General features: G+C 46.8%; 6 protein-coding genes across 6 annotated transcripts; 1 reads left to right on the top strand and 5 right to left on the bottom strand.

Moving 5' to 3' along the window:
* Positions 1-41: 41 nt before the first annotated feature.
* Positions 42-2808, bottom strand: I302_108165 (uncharacterized protein; the record flags this gene model as incomplete). Its single annotated transcript, XM_019194064.1, has 14 exons — positions 42-86; positions 140-176; positions 240-386; positions 440-526; positions 591-818; positions 881-1126; positions 1200-1312; positions 1375-1421; positions 1485-1600; positions 1670-1695; positions 1750-1771; positions 1847-1991; positions 2066-2702; positions 2776-2808. 14 exons carry the CDS (start codon positions 2806-2808, stop codon positions 42-44), a joined length of 1929 nt encoding a protein of 642 aa, XP_019044187.1.
* Positions 2809-3212: 404 nt separating this feature from the next.
* On the bottom strand, positions 3213-5891 carry I302_108164 (uncharacterized protein; the record flags this gene model as incomplete). The annotated part of the gene is made up of 10 exons (XM_019194065.1): positions 3213-4588; positions 4657-4721; positions 4785-4850; positions 4901-5053; positions 5119-5213; positions 5278-5390; positions 5457-5538; positions 5612-5679; positions 5746-5821; positions 5880-5891. The coding sequence occupies 10 exons, from the start codon at positions 5889-5891 to the stop codon at positions 3213-3215; spliced, it is 2106 nt and encodes a 701-aa protein (XP_019044188.1).
* An 825-nt stretch (positions 5892-6716) lies between these two features.
* I302_108163 (uncharacterized protein) lies at positions 6717-9549 on the bottom strand (the record flags this gene model as incomplete). The annotated part of the gene is made up of 10 exons (XM_019194066.1): positions 6717-8125; positions 8205-8269; positions 8344-8409; positions 8516-8662; positions 8727-8821; positions 8906-9018; positions 9081-9162; positions 9244-9311; positions 9384-9453; positions 9538-9549. 10 exons carry the CDS (start codon positions 9547-9549, stop codon positions 6717-6719), a joined length of 2127 nt encoding a protein of 708 aa, XP_019044189.1.
* Positions 9550-10437: 888 nt separating this feature from the next.
* Positions 10438-11741, bottom strand: I302_108162 (uncharacterized protein; the record flags this gene model as incomplete). The annotated part of the gene is made up of 7 exons (XM_019194067.1): positions 10438-10499; positions 10557-10582; positions 10649-10717; positions 10839-10948; positions 11028-11080; positions 11153-11327; positions 11445-11741. 7 exons carry the CDS (start codon positions 11739-11741, stop codon positions 10438-10440), a joined length of 792 nt encoding a protein of 263 aa, XP_019044190.1.
* Positions 11742-12210: 469 nt separating this feature from the next.
* On the top strand, positions 12211-13420 carry I302_108161 (uncharacterized protein; the record flags this gene model as incomplete). The annotated part of the gene is made up of 4 exons (XM_019194068.2): positions 12211-12627; positions 12712-12993; positions 13062-13326; positions 13401-13420. 4 exons carry the CDS (start codon positions 12211-12213, stop codon positions 13418-13420), a joined length of 984 nt encoding a protein of 327 aa, XP_019044191.2.
* A 261-nt stretch (positions 13421-13681) lies between these two features.
* Positions 13682-16316, bottom strand: I302_108160 (uncharacterized protein; the record flags this gene model as incomplete). Its single annotated transcript, XM_019194069.1, has 3 exons — positions 13682-15530; positions 15664-15929; positions 16101-16316. 3 exons carry the CDS (start codon positions 16314-16316, stop codon positions 13682-13684), a joined length of 2331 nt encoding a protein of 776 aa, XP_019044192.1.
* Between the last annotated feature and the right edge of the window lie 203 nt (positions 16317-16519).

The raw sequence follows: 16519 nt of genomic DNA, 5'->3' as shown, positions 1-16519 counted from the left end.
GTTAAACATGATAATGAATGCTTTGAACAACTTAATGTAAATTAGAAAGCAGTTCGACCAGTCTTGACCGTCTTCAAAACCCCCGCCTGATATCTGTCCTTCAGCTCAACTCGATGCCACAAATACCAAAAAAACTCACCGAATGGAGTGTATCAACTATTTCAGCCAACCGCAGACTATCCATTCAAATTCATCAAAATTGATCAGTCACCGCCACTCAGTCAATGAGTTGAACTCACTCGGATCCCCTCGAGCACATCATGCTGACAGCAATAGGATGTTGTTCTGTCTTTCCCGAGACCACACTTTCGAAGGGCACTTGGTCGAAGGGTGCCACGATGGTTGGACATCCTGAATATGCGGGGAGGAATTCTGGACTGATTGGTCTGGGCGAATTGAAAGAGTCAGCTCGAGGTTTGTGAGTTGGGACTTTACGTACTGTTTAGACGGGGCTGTCAGCGGTTGTCCATGGATCCGTTCTTCGTGATAAGCTGGGAATTTTGAGGGATCCCATAAATTCATGAATCTGTGTCGACCAACGCCTTGAAATTAGTACACCAACTAACCAATACAGCTCGGCGGGCACTTACAAAGATTCCGATTCCGTGCCAGACACATCGGAGTCCAGCAGATCGTTAAACTTCATCCCAGTCTTTTTTAGTTTCCTCTTATATCTTTCGAAATTACTCTGAGGCCAATTCTCTGCCTTTGCGTCCCTCAGTCCATTGGCGATATAACTGCCCAATGGGGGCCATCGACCTTCATTGGATGTTTGATACTCCTCAACCAGCGATTTACCGAAATCTCTCCATCTCTCTCTGTGTCCCAATCGTCAGCTAAAGCCAGACCGATTGCACAAAAGAGTAGACTTGGGACTTACGCGAAAGTCAATTTCTTGAATTCATCAGTACTGATCATATCCTCGTCGGTACTGGGATTTGGTCCGGCCTCGCTCATATTGATATACTTCACGGGCATACCCAACGTCTGTGAGACTTGGCGTATGAGAGCTTGGTACTTCTCCTTAATCTGGGGTGTTAGATCGTGTAAATCGTCTGAAGGGATAATCAGCTCTTTGGGTAACTTGGAGTGGACCTTGTCTTCGACGTTGGACGGATTGGACAACCTATGATGGAGTGGATATCAAACCATCAGCGGGAAGATTTCTCTCACACACTCGGTCTAGTCCACATCCTTACCAGGTTCGTGCGATGTTAGTCAACCACGATGGATCTCTGGTTATGATACCCGGTGTATCTGTCTCTTGACAAGACGGTAGGACCCCTTCCATGGGTATCACACCATGGGTTGGCTAAAATTTGGAACCCAGTGAGTAGATACACTCCTTATCCAAGTGTTCATCGATTGACTCACTCGCATCCCGTATAACCCCATGCAAGCTGCGGGAGACAGTGTCGAGCCTATCGCAATAGGTTGACTCAGTCAGTGTTAGTGATGTTCTCAGAGGCACAGTATAGACTCACCACTCGTATCAGTTGTGATAGCCACATCGAGCCATTGGAAAGATGATATACCAGAAGCTGCACCGCTAGAAGAGCCCCCAACGGCCTGATATCGATCCATTCGATAAGACCAGGGACTAGTGACAGGTCAGCTTGAGCCTTTCGGTCAGATACCGCTGAGGAGACGATGGAGTCGTTCTGCTTACTAGCAAAATTGGGTGTTCTGTTCGACCTGAGAGATCTGTCAATCATAGCTCGGGCATGGTTGTTCGACTTGCTAACCTACATTAGGACCTGCACCTGCAAACCTGCGATATGCCATGTGTCAATCAGAGTTGTTCAAACACCATCATTACTGATTGAACCCGAATCGATCGACTCACTCATTCGTTTGGCTCTTGGCGACGATATTTACCCCCGCATCAATCAGAATTTGGACTGCTGGAGCGGTAGATTTTGCAGGCTCGTCCAATTCCGTATATATCCTATTGCCATTACCGGTAACGAGGCCGTTTATGTCGAATACATCTGATTACAGGGACTTCAGTATCTACAGCAACTCTTTTCGATACTATGCGGCCTACAGCATAGGTGGTGCATACCTTTCACGGAGCACCGTGGTCCGGAACAAGATAACCTGGACCTAACAGGGATGAAATGATGTTTCCTAGTATCGGTCCTATCCAGGCTCTTATAACTACCTTCGCCTGAGCATGAGGGAAAGACACCCGTAACGTGTGCAGAGGTCGTATCTGGATAAAGCCTATATACTGGAAATAAGTTGAGGTTCCCATCCATCGATTGGGTAAGATAGGGCCCCGCAGCGGGCACGGATGATTCATCTATATTGATTTGGTGAATGGCCGGTGAATGGGTCTGAGACCAATTTTGATCAAAGGTTATGCGCGAATCAATCATGATATGTGTAGTACCGTACTTATCTTTCAGCAGGTGAAGCGCAGAGCCTTCTATTTCCGCTTTCGAAGTAGGTTCCGGTGAATCAAGGACAACGATAGCCTTCTGGAACCAGTCCTCGTTGATCACATCATCTTCCTCCACTGGTCCCTTCAGTAAACTGTTCACATCATCCTGTGAAATTCCTCCCGAGGGAGTTTGGGGAAGTGATAATACCGCCACTGGTTCTGGCTCTGTGGTAGTTGATGATGTTGTGTGAGGTATGATGTACTCGGGTTGTTCGAGGGGAGTGAAGTAGTCTATATCATCCTTGTTCAATTTGTACTGGGAATATGATTAGCTTTATCACGATAAAGCCCGAGATGCTGAGATGAGGATCAATCAGAAGAGCGCTTACATATAGGGATTTATCGCTTCGCAACGAGATCATTGTTCATGTAGAAGTACGAGTATACGATGTATGGAGATGGTATCAGGGAGTTGAGCCTGTAATGAGTCTGCTATACGGTTGACAAGATTTGACATGACAAAGAAGACGTTGTTGACAAGGAGCATAGCTCTATCGACACAGCACACAGTCTTGTCTTCCAAGTTCTGACAAAGGAGAGATATGTCTATCCTTCTAAATGGGTTCAAGCTAGCAATCAAAGTAGGACGAAGCGTGCTACTCCGATCAAGGTGGAGATAGGTATAGCATCCTGAGTGTGCTGTAGGGTTCTCAAATATGCATAGCATTATACGCAATCTTCCAAATGGTCGCATCATACAGAAAGAAGGACTGTACAAAGGATCCTTACTGACCTCAACACCTCCTGCTCCTATCTCAACAAAGCTCTAGCTAGACAACCTAGAAGTACTAGAAGCGTTCGAGTGTGCCCGCATCAACTCCTCTGTCCTCCCCGGTCCTAAAGATATCCTGGTCGCCTGAGCATAAGCTGGAGGCGCAAATTCGGGGATCGAAAATAGTCCCAAGTCAATTTCCTCCTCGCTTATACCTGTTCCCCTCCTACTGGAGAATATTGACGTAGTAGTGTAAGCAGAAGAATCCAGGTCGACCATCGTAGCTGTATAAGGTACACTGAGATGACGCATCGGCACGGCTACTGATATCCTAGTTCGTGGGTTGGGTAGGTAGGAGGGTTGAGGGTGCGATACAGGCGAATGCGAGTCATCTGATTCGGCGTTCATGTGATTGTTGGTATTGTTGTTTCCGGAGGAGAAGAATTCCGAAAACATTGGTGAAGTTATGGCTGCACTACTAGGTATGGCACTTGATAAATTCTGTTGACTTCCGGTCATCTCCTCCATTCCTTGCGATTGATATAGTGACTTCCCATTCTGAGTCTGATTATCGGCATATGGATTTCTCGAAGAGCGCGTGTATTGAGATATATGGCCGGTTTTCTGATAGGACGATCGCGGAGTGAACGAACTCGCTTTGAATGGGTGAGTCTGGTACGATGATCGGGGTGTTTGATCGCCCATCTTCGAGGGATTGGTCTGATAAGATTGACGAGGTATGATCGAAGGGAATTTGGATATGATAGACCTGGACCATCTCTTGGTGTCATTGTTGTTAGGCTCAACCATTGGAAGATTGGATGATCTGAATGACATGTGGAATAACGATGGGAAAGAAGCTCGGAAAGATGCCAGGGATGGAATGACAGTATCTCTTCGACTGCTTGATGTCCTTGTCGACGACGGGACAGTAGCATCGAAGGACGCTGTTGTATCGGCCGTTGGAGGGGCTTCGGTCAATCTCGTCAATTCTTGCTTTGAGTCTGACGACGGTCGATGAACGGGTAATGGTAGAGCGTCGGCTATTCTTCTGATAGGCGAAGGACCCGATCCAGGGTAGTTTGATCTGCTTCTTCTACGACGAGAGAGCCACCATGCACCTAGGCCGAGAGCTATGAGAACTAAGATCACATCTATGACGGCTCCTGCTATAGCTCCCCCGTTTGACTTTGTTGCCGTGTCCGCATTATCACTAGTGTTCGGGTCCGAGCCTGCCTCCGTTTGCGAACCGTCAGAGCTGTCGGTAGTGTCTGGAGTAGAGATTACCGCTGGATCTGATTCGGAAGTGGCGGGTTTGATCGTCGAGTTGACCACTGCGTAATCGAAATCTATGGTGGTGATATTCGATTTGCCGAGGTTGGTGAGTTGCAGGGTATGGGGGCCATCTTCAAGTCCTGACGCAAGAAACACTGTATTGGGTCAACCCGTCCAAATCAGCTCGCGAGATCACACGTAATGACATTTCGCTACTACCCACATGATACCCCGGAAAGATGTTCCCAGTTTGTTGCGCTGTACATTCCTTCTATCACGCCATCAAGACTATCATTCATGAGTCAGAACATCGAGCAACACAGCTCCCAGAGTGTTGTCAAGATAGCTCACCTGATCGAGTAGTTCCCATGATCGTTGTTAACACTGCCGAAAAGCTGGACTGACGATCCCGTGAAGCTAAATCAGACGTCAGTCACACACCATCGAGCTGTTCGATGCCAACTTACTTCATCGTCATAGTAGAACTCGGTATCGTACTAACATGTTGGGTACTATTGTAATACTGCGTATCACTAGAGCCTGTAGTGTTCCATCCCGTCTGATCGTACGTGATTGATGGGGAAATATCGTCAATCGTAGTGGTGTAAATCTCGTCCTCACTACAGTATGTTAGTCAACCATCAGTTACCAGAACGATGCACCAGGGTGTTCGGGATGTACTCACACAGGCTGCGTGACAACCATATGATCGATATCCAACCACCATTTCAACGTTTGATTGGCTTTTGAGTCTATCCCATTTGGATGATTCGTCATTGTCTAGGTACACGATTTATCAGCTTTATCTGCTCGATTACGAATAGAGCAACACTTATAAGCTCACAATAACATGCTCGATATCGGTCGGTAAGTCATCTTGGGAGAAAATCACAGTTTGATACTGGGCTTGGTCCGAATGTCCAGAGGTGTATATGGGATTTGAACCATCCAGTTCGACTATCATTGACGCTTTCTGCATCAGCTGAGGAGTTGCACGATGACTCCTGTGCAGAAGCGACGCACCTCCATACGTTGCATGGTTGTTCCTCTTAGCACCGTAGACCTGTATCTTACTTCCGTTGAACCTAAACTCTATGCGATCGCCCTACCCCCATGGAAGAGACACATGATCAACCTCCCACAAACCACTGCGCGGAACAGTGCCAGTTGAAACTCACATCGGTGAATGTACCGTGGAATGTCGATTGACTATATTTATCTGTGTTCTTATCACTATATTTCTGCCCTGTAACATCGTAATCTGCTCAGCTTCAATGCATCCTCTCAGTTAGCTTGGGGGTAGTTTACACACCTGAGCTATGATTTACGATCCAGCCGTCACCGTCCGATGAAGAGTAATAGGAGATTTGAGGGGATGCGTCGTCGATCTGACAGTATCATTCAGACCGTCCCCATGCTCCAGCTCTTCATCAAGTCGGGACTCACGAGGATCTCCATGATGAAAGAATACTAAATCCTGGCTGCCTAAAAGGTTGATGGCGAAAAAAGGAGCGGGATTCCTAGAGGTAAGCTTATGCGAAAGAATGATTATAGTTGTTGTTGTTATCGCAATTGTCGATGTGTTGTGTTGTTGTAAAGAGCGTGAATGAGATACTTCGTGTTCCTCTCAGAGGGATTTGCGAAGATATATGACTTCAAAGCTCGGTAGAATCAATTGTAAGGCATAAAGCAATGGGGTGGATTCTAGAGGTAAGGACAGTGATGAAAATGCAGCATCGAATCCCCCAGATCGTTCGAACTCAGCTGTGCGGTATTTAACGCTCCATTCATCCCATCCCAATCTCCCTTAATCCCAAGGTGACAATCTTCTCATACGATTGACCAATCTCAAAGTCGCTTGCCAAACAGCACGCCGTGAAGACTCGAATGAGATTGATACCTTTCAAAGGACCCTAAAAATTTCGAGGACACTGCCTATTCTTTTGTTCTTCGGTCAGCTTACGAGCTTGGAACGTCCTTTGGTGAGAATTGAGACTGTGAAACGATGACTCTGATACGTCGTATTTAGTATCAGAATCTGTGTCGTGTCAGTAACGAGTAAAGGTACTCTGAAAAAGCTGTTTCAGCGTTAGTGCGGAGATGAGACATTGAGTTACATCAGATCTTAAGCTAAAGAATGTCATATATTATATTCCATACCACCTCGATCAAATCTTTCACCTAAATTAAATTTCTTGTCCACCAAGATCCCTTTCTCACCCTTCTTTTTAGCCGAAGGATGTAGACTCCTTTACCAATTGTGTCCTATCTCCTCTGCTGCTGCTATTGCTGCTGTTGCTGAGAAGACATGATATGCGAATAGTCCGGTGGAGGACTCAGTATGGGAGGCTCCAGATCGAGTACACTAGGGGTAGTCATATTCAGTCTTCTAATATCGGTCAACCCGCCTCCACCTTCAGTGCCTGCACTGTCTTCTTCATGTGAGCGATTGCCATTTGAGTTGCTTCGCTCAAGGGTCAAACCTAGTATACTCCGTTTGAAATCTCCTGGAGTGTCTGGGCTGGTCATCGCGACTTGACTAGATTGGGGTGTATCTGAGGGTGAGACGTTCGTAGATGACGTGTGTGTCTGTTGGGGATGTTCCATTATGGGTTCATTAGTCGGCCTCAAGGAGGAACCGAGAGATTGTCGAATCATTATGGAGGGTAACAAGGACGAACTTGCATCTGCATGCGATAGAGTCGGTCGTTCTGACGAATCAGGTGATCGAGTGATATTGTTGATACTCAGGTTTGATGCTGGGATGGACACGTCGGCGAGGGTAGTAGGTAAAGGAGGTAGTGGCATGTGCTCGTAGTCGCTCAATCCCTGAGAAGGAGGAGAAGGTAATGGTACTGGTCCTCTGAGATTATCCAACCTATCCGTCAAATACGTCTCACCACCTTGTGAATAGGCGGATGATCTCGATGTGATCGAATTCTGAGATACATGATGAGTGACCGATGGTCGTGTTCTCGTTCGGGTAGGTGGAGGATTCCGGTAAATCTGATTATCGAAGCTGTCCATCTGACCAGGAGTTGATGGGCTTGTCAAACCTGCTGAGCTGGGATATCGAGGATGTCTAGCGCTCTTTGAGTGAGGGGTATAGAAGTACGCAATGCTACCTTGAGGTGAGTCACTTCGGGAGGAAATATCTTCTTCTTCTGATATTTGCCTCTTCTTAAACAATCCTCGTAAAGAGCCAAACATCGATTGGGAAGTAGGGCTGTTGTCACCTGCGGTAGCGGTAGTGGATACTATCCTTGATCCGTTAGTCTTAGATTCAACTTCACTTATCGTTCTGCTTCTCGCACTCCCACTTGGAAAATCGATGTATGACTTATGTCGGTTGTCTGTTTTACTCGACACTTTTCTGGGCTTTCTAGACAAGTAGCACCATGCCAACACAGCGAGGACAGTGAGTGCGACCACACCGGCTATAACCCCTCCAACGATGGCGCCGATATTTGTCGACTTGGAGTCAGAACCAGATCCGGGAGTGTCTTCATCAATTGAAGGTACGAATGTCGGTTTCAATTGTTGGCTTGTGACACTTCCGCTAATCGATTCATCGGGAGAAACGGTGGAGTTGACAATGGCAAAATCGAAGCCTACTATTGGACTACCAGACGTGCCGCTATTGGTTATCTTGAGGACATGTGGTCCTTCCGCCAAACCAGAAGCTGTAAAATCTAGACATTGATCGGTCCGATCAGCGGTGATTCGCTGAACTTCAGATTAGGGGGATCAAAGGGTCGAAGCGATACCCACGGGGCACTTGTGTCGATCGTTCGAAATGACTTCCATTGAATGTCTGGGCTGGTCCGTCGTCAATACTGATCACAGCGTTAGCACCCCCTGTTCCTATCTGATGACAAGTCTATTTACGAGAGACCAATTTCACACTTACCTGACAGAGTATTCACCGTGATCGACATTCAGTCCTGAGAATATCTGTATTGAAATACCATTGAAGCTGTAAGATCAGGAGTGTCAGGTGTCATACAGGGCGAACGAGAGGGAAAGTACCCGATGTACATTCCGTTACATTGTGCTGTCTCCATGCACGGTGCCAAACTCACGGTAACAACATACTTCCACCACTTTCACCTGTCAAATGGATCGTCCTGTTATAATTCACTGGATCTTTCGCGTCGTTCGTCCAAGACGCATCATATGTGATACCGGGGCTAGTATCATCCAATGTGGTGGTGTACACTTGATCGGAACTGAATATCGGTCGTTGAGTCAACAAAAGCTAGATCATCTGCTGAACATGCGATGTGTGCTTACATAGCATGCGATATGAGTAGATAGTCGATATCCAACCATGAATCCGGCGTTGAGCTGGGCTGAGGATCCGTTCGAGTCGGATAGTTGGTGATTCTCTATCGACACATGCAACTCATCTTATCAGCATAAGTTGTACTATGTTTGAAAATACGTAATGATGCCTTGCATCGTATACTCACGATGATGTGTTCCTGATCAGTCGAAAGGTCATTACGATCATACAACTCAGTCTGGAATATCGGATTCGCTGAATAACCAGAATAAAACGTTTCCGTCTCATCGTCGACCTTGACTATCGACCTCGTCGAATCAGCACTGGTCTCACACTTGCCTCAATACATTAGGTTGACTCACCTCCATATACACCGTGATTATTCCTCTTAGATCCAACTATACTTATTCCCGTGCCGTTAAATCTAAATTCCATATAATCGCCCTACATCAGTATTCCCGTCTCAGCCATTTCCTTTCTTGTACACTCCAAAGTCGACGTGAAGGGAGAGGTGGTCAAACTTACATCGGTTTGTGTACAATGGAAGGTACTGTGTGAATACGACCCTCTAGATGAATCAGGATATTTGGTTCCTACCGTCAAAAGATTGTCAGCCTCGTGGGTCCTCGACTAGAATATGATCCGATCCGAGGGGCTCAGCTTACCATCTCTATGGTCGTCTATCCATCCATCCGCTTGTGAGAAGAACCTGAGTTCCGGTGAAGCGTCGTCAAGCTGATACAGTGTGAGGGAAGGAAATGGATTCTATCAGTTTATTCGGTTGAAAAGATATTATAGATGGGGTCAACGTTGACTTACCAGGATGTTCATTGTGTCAAATTCCTTACTCTTCCTCTAAACGCAACGTAGTCGTTCATCCAGCGAAGACAGATTGTGATCTATCTCAACACCGATATAGCTTCTGCAGGCTAGAGTATGGCCTACGCTCCAATAGTAAATCTCAGGATGTCGCGAGTTCTTATCTACACTTTGAGCGATCCTAATCAACTTATCGGTAGGTTCCAGAGGTTTGATCGGTCGAGCAAATTGTTGAGAATACAAGAATTGAGTCCTCAACGTAGAAAGAAAGTTGGAAGGTGAGATCAGTATATGTCCATCGCTATTTCTTTAGCATTCGCATTGTAAGTACCAAATCCTATGTTGATATCCTTTAGCTCGTCCCGTTAGACCTCCTTCAGCTCCTATCCCGAAGAAGCCTTGACATCATTATGAAACGCTAAAGTTGTGGATGTGTCCTTGAAAGGAGCCAATTACCATTTGATGGCTTGGTCCAGTCCTTTGGTACCATTTTCGCGATCGAGGTGAATATACCGAACATCTCATATTATTGACAGTTCTGTATGCATGCTACGAGCTGGATGGTGGGAATAGTTGTGTGAAGGAGGTTGTGGCTTGTTTGTGTGTCTATCCGATTGATTGGTTTGTTTGTGTGTATATCCCCGATCGCATCGTCAGTGGTACTCGGTCATTGTGTCACTTGGTGTGAGTGCGGGAGACACACCTCGAACATTGGGAGAATTGGACATGACCACACCAAGAATGGGAATTCACTAAACTCACTAAAATACAATTGTATGCATAGGCACCGTGACTAATTGTGATGTACTTTTCTTGCTTCGATTCTTCGCCCCCTCGTTGCTCACAAGTCTCGATCATAGCACTTATCACATGCACACATATGTACACTGCTTTTCCTACTTATGCGGAGGCATCCTCTGCCAACAACACATATTCTCTCGAGCTCGTACCGAATTTGATCACTATCGAAGGTCTATCAGCCATTCACCTCAAGCGTCTTATGTCGGGCAAGCACTCACCATCACTTCCTCGTAGCTCGTAGTATCTGGGCATGTGACATGCAAATCAGTTCAGCTAGCTTGATGCAGAGATCTCCAAACTTTACGCTTACCGAGATTTAGGTATCTCCACATCATTGACATATGTACCGTTCGTAGAGTCCAGGTCGATTATGAATGGTCTACCGGATGAGATTAGTCAGCTGTCTCGAAGAGAAAGAAGTGGGGCGGACGAGAATTGAGAGTAATGCAAGAAAGAGAGAATGGAGTTGGGAATCTGGCCGCAAGGGGAGCTTGGCTCACTTCACCGTCGTCGTCACATCACCATACTCGTTCTTCTCCGATATCTGACGGTATTGTATGGCAGAGTGTTGTTTGGAACACGAAGGATGGGCGATGGGTATATCGGTGATCTGTGCGAGCTGGAATCAGCGATGCTACTCTTGGGAAACATACGGACATACTGGCTATACGGTAGGAAGGAGCACTTACAACTGTATCTCTACCTATAAGGTAACACGACTGTCTGTATATATGTATGAGGTCTTTTCCATCGCATCCATCCTTGTCAGCGAGATCTATCGGTCGCCTGTGTTAGGGGATTGATTTCGACTCACCAACTTGCTCAGAACCTTTGAACACATACAACCTCCAATTCTTGGTTGGTTTCCTAGCTTCAGGCGGCTCATTATACTTCACTTCCACACCTTTTATCGTGTTGGTTTCTTTCGCCAGGAGACCAGAGTTACCGAAATTTGGTTTCTCAGGCTCGATAGTGGGAGCGTCTGGGTCCTACAGCATAAAACCATAAATCAGCATACCAGTGGCTTTTCCTCTCCTTCAAAGTATTTCCATCTCACAGCAGATTGACATATCCATAATAAAGATAAGTGGGACGCAGACACTCACCTCCCGCTTGACATCCCCATCATACCTCTTCCTATCTACAGCCCTTTCCTTCTCTCTGTCTTTCTCGTTATACCCCTTCCTGTCATTATCCCTCACCCTTTCCCGATCACCATACCCATTATCTCTAGGTCTCCTATCCCTCTCCCTGTCTCTCTCTCGGTCGTAAGGCTTTGATGGTCCCGGTCCAGGTGACCTTCTTCTGGAGGACGACCTGCCTGCTCCCTTTGATACGTATTCTCTACGTCTGGGAGAGCGGGATTCTCGCCTGTAATGACGCCTGTCGGGGGATTCTGACATGGCGGGCGTGGGTGTGTCGTGGGACTTTATCTGTCGATCGAGGTTTTAGCAGCCCAGCTGATTGAATCGTATAGTGTAGGGTTGTATGGCCGTGGATTAAAGCGAGTAGTAGATTGTGAGCAGGTATGATGATGTCGATAATGAAGTAGAGAAAGAAGCCAATGTGAGTAGAAATCAAAGCAAGTTGAAGATATACTTTGTTCCTGGATTTTTCGCGTCGCCTCTTCGATTTATGAGTAATGTTGACAATTTCACACTTTCATACTTTCAACTCTCTCATCCTCCCCTTCTCTCCTCTTCGCTTGAAATCTCACTCAGTCCCGAATCAACTCAACAGACATAACTAGAAATCTCATACCTATCGCCCATCACATCGTCAGCAGGAGACTGACGGGGGCTCAATCATCCTCATCACATCACACGAAACCCGCCCCTCCACCCTTCCTATCCACCATTTCATCACCTCGCAATGTCCAAACCCCACCTCGCCAAACTCGAATCCCAAATCTCATCCCTCAAACACGAATTGGAACTGGCCACCTTCCTCAACAAGGGTATACTCCAGACCAACACGGAGTATAAACTGCGAATCGCAGAATTAGAGAACGAAAATGTAATGTTATCAAAGGCCGAATCAAAGTTATCGGAAATTGAAGATCAGCTGGAAGAGACGCAGAAGTCGTATAAGAGTTTACAAAATGAGTATCACGATTTGCTGGGGGAGAACGAGGGGCTGAGGGGAGATAATGCGGTGTTGGAGGGGGAGGTGAAGAGGTGGAGGGAGGGGTATTGGGGTTTGAGGAAGAGGATTGAAGGGGTGCTTGAAGATGAGGGGCAGGATGGAAAGATTGTGAGGGGCCAGAGTGTACACAAGAATAGTACTCCTGTAGGTCTCCCTTTGACTCGCGAGACTGACAAGTCTCTAAGCCGAGCTGATGAGGTGGTGTGGTCTGCTTCTTGCGTCATGTAGGTAATGAAATCTCGTCCCACATCTGCTTCTGCCTCTGCCTCTGCATCAGCCAAACGACGAACCTTTCAACAACAGCAAGACCAATCCACACACGCCTCGTCTTCCAAGATTCCAATATCCCTCTCACCAGTGCTACCTCCTACACGAGCTCAGTCGAAGAAGAGGAGAAGAGTGGAAGATTCAGCTTCGGATGAGGGATCCCAAGACGAGCAGGATGTGATGCAGAATGGAAATTATCATCAAGACCAAGAAGGAGGAGACGATTACACAGAGAACATACATGTAAGTCGAATCCACTTGGACCTCATGACACCTCAGATTGCCAAGCTCATTGCTAATGTCGTGCCCAGACACCGCCGCCCAGAAATCCCAACCCCTCTCGAAGCAAACATTCCACAGCGCCCATCAATAATCCCACACATACACCGACCAACAACTCGAATTCGAAAAGCAAGAAACCTCGTTCATCCACTACGAACACAACGACAGCTGCCAGCAAGAAGAAGGAGGGTAGACAGCGACAGGTGGATGGTAAGGTTAAGGTGAAAGAGGAACCTATCAGCCCCGGTACGAGGATGAGGGACGAGCAGGAAGATGAAGATGACGAGGACGATGGTGAGTAAATTTACCCTGTTCATCTAAACCAACAAGCAAATGAGATCAGGAGCTGATATTTATTCCCAACTCAGATCCGTTAGCCATGATGTGACGTCTGCTATTCGATGTTTCCTTTTGGATCCGAAGAATCTTCATTCTCAGTCGATCATCAACGACGACTGGCTCATCGGTTTGATTTGTAGATTGACATTAGACGTCAGCCATATAACATGTTGCATCTTATCGTATGTTGTTATCTCTATCAAATGGTATCTTATCCATGCAAGATATATCATGTAGCTACCCCAACATACCCGTTCCCAAGTGAAAGTATCGAAGACATATTGATCGTACAATCCCGTCAGATTGCTCATCAACCATCCTCTTGAGGTCCACCTACACCGGACTCCTCATCCCACCAATCTTTCGTAGGATACGAATAATCCCCTTTCTCAAATCTCACCCTCTTACCTTCCCCGAAAACCCTATACGGGAAGATCATAATCGCTGCGTGGCCCTTCTCCCGTCTCCCGTGAAGTTCCCCCGTGCCATCGTCATTACCCTCCTCCTTCTCTTCTTCATCATTTCGGATGGATGAGCCCTCTTCCCAATCGTACCACCCCCTCTCCCATCCTCTGACCCTCCAACAAACCTGTCCCCAAACCTCCTTGAGCGTAGCAGTACCCATCATGATAGTGGTCATACCCTCCTTAGCACCTCTTTGAAGGGAATGTAAAGAGACGACAGGGAAGGGCAATGAGATCTTGGCGATAGGCGGAGTAGGTAATTTACGAGGTTGCAAAAAGTTCGGTAAGTTTCCTGTAGTCTGAGATATGATCTTGTGATTCTTCTGGCTTGGATTGCTGGTGGTGGAATCGGCAATGAGAGATAGGTAGTATTGGTCGAGGAAATGAGAGGTGATAGAATAGAGCGTTTGGTGAAATCCTGTTTTCTCTACGCCATCCGTTGTATCATCATCAACGTCATGTCCATGACAATTCAAAGGAACATTCCTCAGGTCCTCGCCCCTCTTCCTCCCTTCTTCTAGCACCTCTCCCACACTCCTCGCTCTAAATCCTTCTTGTCCCTCCAAATCAAATATCCTAACCTTCAATCCCCTCAAGAACCCCTCCTTCCCCTCATACCTACTCCCTTCAAAGAAATCGCCCTCTTCCAAACCCAACATCCGTCTCATCCTACGCTGTTCCATGCCATGTCCATGAGCTGGTCCTGAGGAGAGCGCCTCGTATGTATATTGAGCAGCTTGGAGGGTCGTATAGAATTCTACCGTAGGTTGAGCCTTCTCATTAAAATCTAACTTCTCCTGTATCTTCGCACCTAAGTTCTTTACTGTATTCACCAAAGATTCAGATTGATCCGATCGACCATCTTTCTTCTTCTTCCTAATCAGCTGTTCCTTCCAAGCCCCCTCTATAACCTCATTAAACTCCTGTACGAATGGCCGTTCCATCTCCTCCAAAATACACTTATACAACTCAATCGAATTCTGACTCTGCCCTTTCAACTCCTCTTCCTCCTCTGAATCTAACGGCTGCCTCTTGACTTTATTCTTGCTCTTTCCCGTACCATCTCGTCCCCTCGACACCAACTTGATCTCGCCATTGGCATCCTGCAATAAATGGCCGGTGGGCCTGAGCGATCTTCGGGCAGCTTCAGCCTTGGAGATTGGCAGGGGATGATGTAGAACGTCGGAGCAAAGACCCAGGAGGGTAGTTATGTCCAGATTGAACATTAGATTCGGTATTGGCTCGGATGGTAGGGGCGGACCAGAGAGGGAGGAGAGTGGTTTGTCAGATAGGTCACCGAATATTAGGTTTATTCCTTGCGATTGGAGGTGCTGGAATGTAAGGGGTATACGATTGTCTGGCCAATCTGCTTCTTCTTCCTCTTCTCGGTCATTATCATCGGATCTTGGTGTCTTACGGTACAAGTCTCTAGGCGTGGCTGGTATTCTGGTGAGATGGATGGTTATGCTGGGAACGGGTGCACCAGGTATACTTTCGACCGAATTGGCTGCGCGAAGTAAATCTTGAGCGGTGGTGACTAGCGAGTTGTCCATCCCTGGTTTAGTCTTGGTTGTCTGTTTACTCGATGATGTTTTAGGTCCAGCAGAAGAATCAGACTCGGAGTCAGAATCAAAATCGCTGTTGACATATGAGTCTGCTTCTCTAAACTCTGCCAAGAGATGAGATATCTTCTTGCTGCTCAACACCTCACGAACATCAGCATCCTTTACGACTGATCTAGCTCTCACTCAGATAAGGCAGTACATGTCAAGAGTGAGAGTAAGAAGGTTTAAGAGGGGGGCGAGGCTGAAGAGAAGGTTGAACCCACCTATAGATCCTGATCCATTCCCTACCACCTTGAGCAATAACATCCACCCAAACTTCCTTCTCCTTCTCTTTCCCCTTCCCGTTGACATTCGCCGTTGGGACAGTGGAAGTTTTACTCAAAGGCCATGCCTGTCGCTTCTCACCGCCCATACTCATCTTCACACCTACCATGGGAGATTGCGAAGTGATGATGATTTTCCAGTATGTGATGAGGTTCAGGACCGTGGGGATGGGGTCGTCCTTTGGTGGAATGCGGGAATCGATCATCTATAGGTTGGGGTGGATTACGAAGATTCAGTAATATGTCTTGGGATTGTCTATGTTGCCTTTGGAAGGGTAAAGAGTACAACTTAATAGCAAGTCACCGCGAAGAAGCGAAGGGTTCGTGTCTCTATACCCAAATCCCATAGATCTGGCAAATGGACAGACATGACTCACAGCATCCAACAACCTCCCATGGTTTTCGACCCCATCCAACCACTTCTTAAACCCCATAATCTCATCTTGACTCCAATGCTCGAACCGTATCCTATCCAAAATGGGAGCGCGATACATCAGTTTGTTCAGGTCGAACCTCTGGATATGGGATATGAGCTCGGTGAGGAGGAGGCGAGCATGATGTAGGTTGGGGGTGAAATCTTGGGATTGGGACATGCTCAAGGGAAGATAGATTGTATCTCTAAGGTTCGATTCGTATACCTGTATTCTTGTAAGGTCGAGCCAAGATGTGAGGTTAGACTCTCTAAGATTTCTTTCGAAGATGGACACAGTGGAATCACCTCCACTTCACTCGCTCGATGGAGTTTAGAGGTTCCTACATGAGCGAAAGTGCTTTGTTCTTCTTCTTGAACATATTG

Source organism: Kwoniella bestiolae, chromosome 7 (genome assembly GCF_000512585.2).
Source record: "Kwoniella bestiolae CBS 10118 chromosome 7, complete sequence".
NCBI classification, from domain to species: Eukaryota; Fungi; Basidiomycota; class Tremellomycetes; order Tremellales; family Cryptococcaceae; genus Kwoniella; species Kwoniella bestiolae.
This window is presented reverse-complemented; position numbering and strand designations above follow the sequence as displayed.